This window comes from Carcharodon carcharias, chromosome 11 (assembly GCF_017639515.1).
Source record: "Carcharodon carcharias isolate sCarCar2 chromosome 11, sCarCar2.pri, whole genome shotgun sequence".
Lineage (NCBI taxonomy): Eukaryota > Metazoa > Chordata > Chondrichthyes > Lamniformes > Lamnidae > Carcharodon > Carcharodon carcharias.
Genome location: NC_054477.1, coordinates 126,153,031 through 126,164,714, shown reverse-complemented (window position 1 = coordinate 126,164,714; position 11,684 = coordinate 126,153,031). Strand labels below are relative to the sequence as shown.

The window sequence follows — 11,684 nt, the reverse complement described above, 5'->3', positions numbered from 1 at the left end:
ATGAAGCTACTCTCTGACTCAGGCTAGCACCTCATATACCTGAAAACTTATGCTTCATTGTAGCCAAGTAGGAATTCAGTGGCTACTTCAACCACTATTTTCAACTGTCCCACTTGGTCTTTTCCCTTTTTGACATGTTTGTATGTTCATTCATATGTTCACAAATCCATCTATATGTGAAACATAATAATCAAACATCAGAACTGTCTACAAGGCATGGTTTTTTGCCTTTTGGATAGGTAGTAGAAATTCTTATTGCACTAAATATAGTAGAGGAGAAAAGTTCCCTTCCCTGTGGATGGTTACAATTTCTCATAGTATATTGATCAAGATGTCTGAATGAGGTGAACAAAGTATGAAATACCAATTAAACCTACATTAATACAGTTTCAAATCTATATGGCTTGCACTGTACTTTAATTGAGTCTGCTCTAACTTAAGTCAGCGGATGTGCTAAGACAGAGTCCAGTAGGATTAGGCATGTAATGGATCTGAATGAGCTTGTTAATCTCTCTGAATGACAACACATAGTACTCTTTCATTGCCCTCATCCAATAACTGCACGTTCCAGAAATGTAGAGGAGAAGGCAGCTGAAGTTCTGCAGCTAGGTCATCTCAGGCCCATGCTCACAGAGGACAACAACCACAATAATCTAAGGAACCTTTAACAAAATTATATCAGTTACCTCCATTCCTCCAGCAAACGAGGCTGCACATTGAAGCAGCAATGGATTTGGTAGTATGGCGCATCAGATATCCAAGGCAAAACACCGAGGTATAATATAATAACAAGGAGCACAGATCAGATGTAAGGAAACAAAATTTGGTGGCATAAAAGGTGGCCATTTGTCCCATCATGCCCAAGCCAGCAATTGAAGGAGTGTCCAGTTAGTCCCACTTTCCAGCTCTTTCTCCATAGCCAGGCAAATTCTTAAATTTTTAAGGATGTGTCCAATTTCCTTTTAGAAGCTACTACTGAGTCCGTTTCCACCACTCTTGCCACCAATGCATTCTCGATCATAACAATTTGCTCTATAAAACAATTCTCATTTCCTCTGGGAAATTTTTTAATCAATTACCTTAAATATGTGTCCTCCTGGTTAATGGCTCTTCTACCAGTGGAAACAATTTCTCCCCACCTACTCTTATTAAAATCTCATAATTTTGAAGGCCACTATTTTTCCCTCAGGTTTTTTTTTGAACTGGCTATTGGACCAATAATCTTTAGGCCCTAAACACTACTTTGTTTAACAAGTTTTAAATGATCTTATTAGCTAAAACCCAAGATGCCTGTAAAGCATATTTGCAGTCTGAATATGACCAGTTTACCAGTTTGCAGTAGTATTGCGTATGTAAGTCAAAATAAATGATTTGCATGACAATGGGGAATATGGTCAAATTTCAATATGATGATCCTGGTGAAGCTGGTGTAAAGGGCTGTTTAAGTGTCGGTCTAAGGTGTAATTATGAGAAAGACTCCTGAATCGAATTCTGATGAATAACTCTGGCAGCTCTGGGTCAGAAGTAGCCTCTTCGAGCTTGTGTATGTTCCCACACTCCGAAGGATGAAGGTTCTACTTCCCAAAAGCTCCATGTTTACTTTGCGTGGCACAGTAAATTTGTACAGCAAATGGCAAACCATGTTGATGCATGACAGTGGCTGTATTACAAAAATATCAAGGCATCTGAGTTTTAGCTTCACCACCCTTAAAGGGTGCTCGATGGTAGCCATCATTGATGCATGAATCACATTATATCTATGCTCAGTAGCAGTAGACACCACAAGCATTTCATAAACCAGAGCTGCAGTTGGTACCTTTGGTATCCAGGTAAAAGAACCCTACAGTTTGTCTCCACATTCAAACAATGGAGCAACATGGCTCCTTTGGAAAAGTGGGCCTGCAGGATTCTGTACAAATGGTCAAAAAATAGTTGCATATTGATCAAGAATAGCAGCTATTGCAATTCATGGAGGCTCCACAGGCTGAGTGGAACACTCAGGTCTACTTGTGGCAATCTAGAACACCCTAGACTTTGGGTAATCTTACAATCTAAGCAAAAATTTGTTTTCATTGATAAAGTGATCATATGTTTGTTCTGGCAAACAATGCATTAGTAGACTATTTTATGCTTGTAAGGACTGCAAGTTATCTGATGTCACTTAAGGTCCCTGTGGTAACCTGAAAGAAACACAGAACAAAAATCAACCAGGAATGCACTGGTCTATAATGTACAGGGCATTGTCATGCTTGTGCTTGTCGTTGGTTGCAGGTCATCTTGCAATCTGCAAAACAACTCAACAGTGTCTTCCTAATGAAGTATAGTCTCCACATGTGTCCATACTACTACCTGATCTTATACTCTCCCAGTATCCTTAGAATTCCTCCTCCTCTTATTAAACCAAATAAACGGGAAAGCCCACAGGGATACCTATGAACAAAGGGACTTGAAAGTTTGCCAAATCCCTACCTATAAAACTCCTTCATACACAGAATGGAGAATAACAATGAAAAACACAAATAAGTTCAAAACACATCAGTTAATAATAGCTTGTTTTGTAAAGGCTTTGCGCTCTAATGCCTAGGATCTGTGGGTACCCAAGTTATAGGGCATGATGAGGAACTGGTATAATCATGTCATAAGCACCACAAAACCATGGGGCTCGATTATAACCCAGTTCCAATAAGCAAGAAAGGGCCAGGTGAGGGGTTAAAGTGCAGCAAATGGTGACCCAGCCCCAAACTACTGTTTTCCTGGGCATCACAATATTAATGGCGATGAGTATTAAGGTTGATGAATCTTCCACTGTAGAGACACAGGAGGCTCGTGAATTTAGGTAAACCAGGGTCCTGTGATGTAATTAGGGCTCTAATGTTATTTGAACTGGTGCAACATGGGTATCCAGTGGATTGACAAGGTCACATGGGTAACACTGGTGGGGCTGCTTGCGACTTCATCAGTATGGTGACGTAAAGGATCGGAATAAAACATATTGGTAGAGTAGTTCACAAAGCATATGGGATCTCGGGCATCATAGATAGAGATATCGAGTATGAAAGGAGTGAAGTTACGCTGAACGTTTCTAAATCTCTACTTAAGCCACAATTAGAGTATTACGCCCAGTTCCGGTCACCAAATTGAGAGGGCACAGAGCAAATTTACCAGAATGGTGGGAGAATTTGGCTCTAAAGTTAATTTGGAGAAGCTGGATTGTCCTCCTTGGAGCAAAGTAGATTGAGGGGAGATCTGATAGAGGTGTACAAGATTATGAAAGGTTTAGATAAGGTACATAAAGGGAAGTTGCTCCCATTAGCTGATGGTACAAGGACCAGCAGTCACGGATTTAAGGTTTTGGGAAAGAGGGACATGGGGAAATGCGAAGAATAGCTTTTTATCACACAACGAGTGGTAATGATCTGGAACTTGCTGCCCATACCAGTGGCAGAAGCAGAGACCTTCAATGATTTCAAAAGGAAATTGCATGGCACTTGAAGGAAATAAACTTGCACAACTATGGGTTGGTGCGGGGGAATGGGACTGACTGGATTGCTTCATGGAAAGCCAGCATCCACTTGATGGGACAAATGGCTTCCGCTGTACAATAAATAACTCTGTGACTCTATGATTTCTGCTGTTTTTGATTCTTCGCTTATTGTTTGAAAACAACAAACGTTTGCAGTAGAAAAGGGGAGGTGGTAGCATAGTGGTATTGTCACTGACTAGTATTCCAGGGACCTGGGTTCAAATCTCACCACAACAGATGGTGAAATTTGAATTCAATAAAAACATCTGGTATTAAAAGTCCAATAACACCAATTGTTGTAAACACCACCCCCCCCCACCTCCCCATCTGATTCACTAATGTTGTTTAGGAAGGAAATCTTCCTTATCTGGTCTGGTCTAGCCTACATGTGACTCCAGACTTCACAGCAATATGGTTGACTCTGAAATGCCCTCTGAACAATGGCAGTTAGGGATAGGCTGAATGAATAAAAAAAGAAGAACGTGCAGCCCGGGAGACTCGAGGAGCTTAATGGCCCTGGTTGTAATTCGTATGTTCATGATGCACCTTGTGGTGTTGTAGCTGCTCTGCTGTGGAGTACAAGTTCCAAAAGGTGTAATAAGCCATGATAGGAGGGGATAGGGGATAATTCAAGGCACCTGTCACCTGTACAAGTATGCAAGATCCAAGCAATATTCACCAGCCAGAATTTCCAGTGGAAAGTCTTGTATAACATCATTCAACAAAGAGAACTGGAGTATGAAGAAAGCTCATGCAATTATCATCTGAAGAGAAAGAGAATGAGGAAGATGGAGGGCAACATATATGCCATGCGAATTATCTTGCGACTCAAGATGCACCTCACTTCATTTAAGCTCATCACTTCATTTAACCATATGAAACTTTTACTACTTTTATGTGGCAAGGTGCCCTTTCACAAACAGTTCTGCAACACTGAACATCTACCAAGTTGTGACCAGGAAAATATTGGTCCAAGATTCACATCTAAGGCATAAAAATCAGATCTGAAATTGCCTCTGAATCATGGATCACTTAAGGATGGCAAAAATGAATACGATCCACAATTCAAATCATAAAAAAGCCATTATCAAAAGCCTCAATAATCTATTTAGCCGCGTGCTGTCTAACTCCACAACTTCTTCAAGGTGCTACTCCAGTGGCTTGAACATTGATGGTGGCAGGCTGCCGGGTATTTCCCACAGTCGTCTGAGATGCTCACACCTATGACTTCTGACTGACTGCTCCACTTGCACCCTGCACTGGCAGGCTAGGCCAGCTGGAGTTCAGGCAGCATATTGGCTGAGGACGTGGCTGTGATGAGACATTGAAATCCTGTGAAAGCTCTGTACTTACTTCACCTGTTGTGCCAACATCTCCTTCCTTGGAGAATGGCATATCAGTCCTACAAGCTTGTGGAAAACATACTGAAGGAGGTGCAATATGCCTTGGAAGCCCTGATCTGCTCTTTCCATCAACTTGTTTTGGGCGGAGGGGATGTTGGAGCCAAGAGCTCAAGCATATAGTGGCCTTATGAGCCAGGAGGCAAGCTACAATGGCTGGTAGCTGTAACTTCTGCTGTTGAATACTCAGAAGAAATTTCCATGGAGGTAACTTCAAGATAGATTGCAGAATTGAACACCCATCTGAGATCACCCCATATCCAGAATAAGTGTTCTCCTCCATTTTCTTTGTTATAGTGGACTGTATGTCTGGCAAAACTCCAACACCTTGCACACAATTATTCATGTGCCTCCAACATTCTCCTTTTCATTGCAGGGCCCCAAGGCTTTGCATCTCTGTACTACTGATTAGAGCTTGTAGAGAATGACATCCACTGACATGTACTCTCCCAAGTCGTCCTAGCTACCACTATCAGTTCTTGATCGTTTGTGTTGGGAGAATCATCAGGTGCAGGTCCATCTACCTGATTAACATGCCTACTCAATGTGCTGGTAGCTAAGCTGGTCTCTGCAAAATATGTCACATCTGATGGTGCATCCTTGGGATTGATGAGGTTCTCAAAGGACTGTTCGTCCCTATGTGGGAAGGGGAAGCTGTTTACTCTGCAAAGGTCCTGCAGGAAAGAAGAAACAATGAAGATTTAATAATGGTCTTGGAAGATTTCAATGTGCTTATGAAACATGTGACCACACTGGTTGATATGCTGCAGAAGCTGAATTTGGTTTCTGGGGATGAGGAGTTGAAAGATTAATGCAGTCATCCCACTCTACTGGTCTGCCAACCTCGTCATGAACAATGCTAAAGGTACTGGAGGTGCTGCTTATCTCCAGTACCTCCTCCTCCGTCAGGATAACTCCCACAATCTCTGCTAATATCATACACTTGCAGAGATTGGCTGCAGTGTGCATTGAGGAGATTTGATGGGGGTGAACTTACTGGCAACAGTGAAAGGAAGAAGTGGCAGTTGAGGATGTGTACAGAGTGAGGGACAGAAGTGGTACAATGTATCATTGTAAATGGTGGTGAAAGAATTAATTCAGTGGTGGGAAGTGGAATAAATGGTGTTGGACAGACAAGAGGAAACAAAAGGAAATGCATTGCAAGAGACAGGTCCTGACCTGTTAGATCACTAAAACTTTTCCTGCACTGAATCTGGGTCCTGAGCATGCTGCTGACTCTCTCAGCCACCTCAGTTCAGGTCCTCTTGTTTGTTGCAGCAGGTTTCTTCTTCACACTCGTGAGGAACAACACAACCCTCCTTGTCCTCAGTGCACCCAGCATTACCTCTATTATGCATGGCTGAACCTGAGTCCAACTGACAATGTTTGAATTTCCACAGTCCTGTCCTTCACACTGCCATTAGAGGTGAACTGAGTATTTAAATACATCATGAGAAACTGCAGCATGCATTCTTCTGAGGATCCTGGGAGACTTATTTCAATGACAGCTGGCTAAATCAGTCAGCCTTATATCTTGCGTAATGCTGCGGGTTCTTCATCTGCTAACGTTCACATCTTGCTTTCCCATCCCCAGGACCTGGTCTGAATGACATTACTTTTGTTCATTTTAACTTTAGTACAAAATTCCTTCTAATTGGGTGGGAACTGCAACTGTCCACCTTAAGCCACAGCATTTTTCAGATAGGGGCAACTTCCACAGCCATTTAATGCCTATAGAGCGTTAATTGGCTGGATGCTGAACTTCTGCTCCTCACTTGGGAGAAAGTCCTGCTTCAGGCAGCTGCTGGCCAATCTTACTGACCAATATTAATATATTAGAGCTTGGAAAGAACGGCATCCACTGACATGTGCTCTCCCAGGTCGTCCTGGCTACCACTATCTGTTCCTGCTAGTTTGTGTTGGGAGAATCATCAGGTGCAGGACCATCTATCTGATTAACATGGCTACTCGATGTGCTAGTAGCTGTGCTGGTGCCTGCAAAATACAGTCCAATATAGCAGGAAAGATAGAGGAGACCACTTCTGGTTGTGGGGTGATCTCACAGGGGTTGTCAACTCTGCAATCTACCAAGGAGTTAATTATATAGTAAAATCATTAGCTATGGTACAGGGAGCCATTCAAGTAAAAAGGAATGTAGTTGTAGTAGAGTACGTATAGTTAGGAAAATAGATACTGTTCTTTGCAGCCGAAAGCACGTGTCCTGAAAGCTGTGTTGCCTGGTGCCACGGTCAAGGAGAAGAACTTAGAGTGGGTGAGGAAGGATCCAGTTGTTGTGGTGCACATGGGTACCAATGACACAAGTAAGACTGAGAACGAGGTTCTGCTGAAGGAATATGAGCAGCCGGGGCTAAATTAAAAAGCAGAACCATAAAGATAATAATCTTTGGATTACTACCTGAACCACAAACAAATTGGCAAAGATTAAACAAGGTCACAGAGTTGAATGTATGGCTCAAAGACTGGTGTGGGAGAAATGGGTTTTGATTCCTGGGGCACTGGCACTAGTACTGGGCAAAGAGGGAGTTATATCATTGGGACAGTCTTTACTTGAACCGTGCTGGGTCTAGTGTTTTAGTAAGTCCTATAATTAGTGAAGTGCACAGGATTTTAAATTATATAGTGGGGGGAGGGGCGAGGGGCAGTGAAGGGTTCACGTCAGGGGAGATTTGGAAAGTTTAAGAGAAAGGAAAGAGAAAGACAATAGTGTAGGGTAGTGATATGGGTAATGATAACCAGAGCATGACAGGAAGAAACAGAGCATCAAATATAAGAGTGCACCAGCAAATATGGCCTTGGCAGGGAAAAATGGCTTTAAGCTAACAGGTTACAGGTTTTGGGTAAAGGGAGATTTAGAAACCCAAAGGTAAAAGTATTTGGTGTGGGTGAAGAAAAGCTGAGTGGGACAGGAAGGGATACAGAGTTCAACAGTAATAGTGCATCAGAAAGTAATCACTTTATCTGAAATGGGGTAGATAAACTAGTGGCACAAACAGGGATAAATGGCTTAGATCTAATCCCCATTACAAGGTGACCAACGTTGGGAAATAAGTAGTTCAGGGTCCAAAACATTTTGAAAAGACAGGCTGAATGGGAAAAGAGGATGGGTATTCCTGATAAATAAAGGTTGACATAAGGACATTAGTGAGAAAGGATCTTGACTCAGAAAATAAGGAAATAGAATTGGTATGAGTGGGGATTAGGAACAGCAAAGGTCAGAACAAGCTGGTGAGAATAGTTTGTATCATTCTTGGACAGAGCATTGAACAGGAAATTTCTGGAGCTTATAACAAAGGCCATATAATACAGGTACCAACCTACGTATCCAGGAAACTCGGGACCAGAAGTGTACCAGACATTGGGATTTTCCGGATTTTGGGTCCTGGGTTGGAGGGAATGAGATAACTTAAAGCTGAGCTGATTTCTCCGCCGAGCTGGAACTAGCCAGGAGTGGGAAAGAAAGGGTTGAGGGGCGGACCAGGCTGGCTTCCACCGTTAATTCCATACCCAAAGAGCAGGGCATCAGCACGTTGTGAACCAGACAGCAATGCCTGATGGGGATTGTAGCTTCTAGAGCAGGACCCGGTTTTCAGGACCTTCCAGATTTTGGGACAATAAAGGGGAATGGGACCTGTAGTTGTGTGGGGCTTCAATCTTCATAAAGATTGGACCAATCAAATTGGCAAAGGTGGTTCAGAAGATGAGCCTGTACAATGCCTTCATGACAGTTTCCTGGGACAGTACATTGTGGAGCTAACCTAGAGATAAAACGCTATTTGGGATCTAGTATTGCACAATGAGGCAGGGCTAATTAGGAATGTGATAGAACACAAAAACAAGAGTGGGCCATTTGGCCCCTTGAACCTGCTTCACCATTCTATAAGGTCATGACTGATCTGATTGTGGCCTCAATCCCACTTTCCTTTTTGCATCCATTACCCTTGATTCCCTTGTCGATCAAAAATCTATTGAACTCAGCCATGAATATATTCAAAGGTCTAGAATCCACTGTTCTCTGGGGAAGAGAATTTCACGGACGAACAACCCTCTCAGAAAAAAATTCCCCTCATCTTAGTCTTAAAAGGAAGACTCCTAATTTTTTAATTGTGTCCCCAAGTTCTAGACTCACCTACATGGAGAAACATCCTCTCAACATCCAGCCTGTCAAGTTCCCCTCAGGGTATATGTTTCAGTAAGATCACCTCACATTCTTCTAAACTCCAATGGACAGGCCCAGCCTGTTCAACCTTTCCTCACAATATAAGCCTTTTAACCAAGGAATCAGTTGAGTTAACCTTCCACTCACCTAACCTTCTTAAATCCCTTTGTACGCTCTTTATCCTCTTGAGGATTTACTTTCTAACTTGCCTTTGTGTCATCAGCAAATTAAGCTATCATAAATTTGGTCCCTTCATCCAAGTCATTGATATAGATTTTAAATAGAGGCCTTAGCACTTCACTAGTTATAGTTTGCCAACCCAAAAAAGCCTCATTGATTCCTGATTCTCTCTTCCCTATTAGCTAACCAATCCTCTATCCATGCTAATATGCTAACCCCTACGCCTTGAGCTCTTATTTTATGTAGTAACCTTTGATGTGACACCTTATCAAATGCCTTTTGGAAATCCAAGTACACTGAATACCATGTGCAATTTAGTTCTTCATATTTAAGGAAGGATATATTTGTATTGGAGGCAGTACAGTAAATGTTCACTAGATTAGTCCCTGGGATGCGAAAGTTGTCCTATGATGAGGAGCTGAGTAAATTGGGTCTACATTCTCTGGAGTTTAGAAAATTGAGAGGTGATCTCATTGAAACGTTCAAGATTGTGAAGGTAGATACTAAAATGTTGCTTCTCCAAGCTGGGGAATCTAGAACAAATGGGCACAGTTTCAGGGTAAGGGGCTGATAATTAAGGACTGTGATGAGAAATTTCTTCACTCAAGGATTGTGAATCTTTGGAATTCTCTACTCCTGAGAGTTGTGGATGTGCCACCATTGAATATATTTAAGGCTGAGGGATTTTTGGTCTCTCAGAAAATCAAGGAATATGGAAAGTGGGTGGGAAACTGGATTTGAAACCTAAGATTAACTATGATCATATTGAAGGGTGGAGTAGGCTTGATGGTTATATGGTCTTCCACTGCTCCTATTCCTTATGTTATGCTTATTTATATTAATGAGTTTGAATATCTTCCTAGGATGCTAATTCATCTAAATGGTGTCTATCTCTTTGCAATTTTAGGAGGCTAGAATTTACTGGCAAATTATTTTTCTTATTTATAATGGGGATGGTCCCAGTACATTCACATACAACCACTGGACTAAGATGTGATGTTAGATGCAAACCAGAATTGTTTATTCTCATTTCTTTTAATGGATTTTTACCTTCATTTTCCTCACAAAGTTCCTTTATAGGTTCCAGTTTACATGTTGCCACTGGTTGTTCTAATATTCAGCCAAACACAGGATATACAGAGGCAGGTGGTAACCGCAGACAAGAAAGAAAGCAAAGGCAATAAAAAACATGATTAATCTATGTACTGTATCGATGGACTCAGTATTAGAGTAATATAAGAGGTGAGCAGCAAAATATACTATAGTTGAAACTAACCTCCACACATAACAGTGTTAGGCCCAGTTACTCAGTGGGAGAAATGATGTCTTCTTGATAGCTCATATCCAGTTTGCTTGATCTGCACCATGGCACTGGGCTCAATATCCACTACCAGTATACTCTGGCTGCAAATGTATGCAATCTACAGGATGCACAACAGTAGCTCAACAAGCTCTAACAAAATAATTTCCTTCCTATGAAACTTTGGCCATTAAGAAGGACAAGAGCACCAATGTCATGTAAATGCTATAATGTCTAAATTCTTCTGCAAGTCACTCACCATCCTGATTTGGACAAATATTTTTGTTCCTACATCATTTTAGGTCATTGTGGAAACATCATTGTCAGGAGAATCAATGTCCCCTGAAAGCACTAACGGATTAATCAGTCACATTTAGCTTAGTTCTGAAAATTTCCTTACGGAGTAAAAATGCAAAAAGGAAGTGGATGGCACAGGAAAACAAACAATGTTGCCCTTCAAAATTTTTGAGTTTTGACAGCATTTTCTAGCTGTGAATCAAACTGAACACTGTAGTTCTGACCTGTAGTTGATCAGTTTAAAAAAAAAGGCAGATTTCAAATTATATCATTTAAATGGAAAAGTACACATAGAGGAGTTTTTGACCTGATAGCATGGGTGTGGAGGACATTAACAGGAATGCCATAGAGGAGCAGAGGAGAACCAGGGCAAGATAATTGGGAATGTAGAGGACATCATGAGTGCATAACTAGTAGTAACACTATGGGGCTTGATTATACGCTGAGGGTGGAATTCCCGAACCCTTGTATAAATTTCAGGGACGAACCTGCCTCTGCCGAGCCAGCTTTAATTTTTCTCCAGGACTTCCAGCTTCAATCGCAGGCCTCTCCCGCCGCCCACTAAATTGGAGTAGTGGGTGGATGAGGCCCTTAATTGGGCATTAATTGCCCACTTAAGGGCCTCAATTGGGCCATGGGCAGTTGATCCACCCATGTATCCCCCACTGCCTGTAAAATCATGGCGGGGACAAGTGGAATGGCAGCAGCACACTGCTGATGGTTCAGTGCCCTAATCTATGGGTATACGTTACTGTTTACTCCTGAGTAAATTCAGCCCATGTTTACCAAAACAGGGTCAGCTACATG

The 11,684-nt window shown here is 41.9% G+C and overlaps 1 protein-coding gene across 1 annotated transcript in view; it reads right to left on the bottom strand.

Annotated features, from left to right (window-relative positions):
* Positions 1–5,330: 5,330 nt before the first annotated feature.
* LOC121283925 (zinc finger protein DZIP1-like) overlaps positions 5,331–11,684 on the bottom strand; it is a 168,940-nt gene continuing 162,586 nt past the window's right edge. Inside the window, exons 10-11 of the mRNA XM_041198727.1 lie at positions 10,331–10,390; positions 5,331–5,597 (exon numbers count right to left, since the gene is read on the bottom strand). Coding sequence (XP_041054661.1) covers positions 5,560–5,597; positions 10,331–10,390 — 98 coding nt within the window. The 3' untranslated portion in view covers positions 5,331–5,559. The remainder of the gene's footprint in view (positions 5,598–10,330; positions 10,391–11,684) is intronic.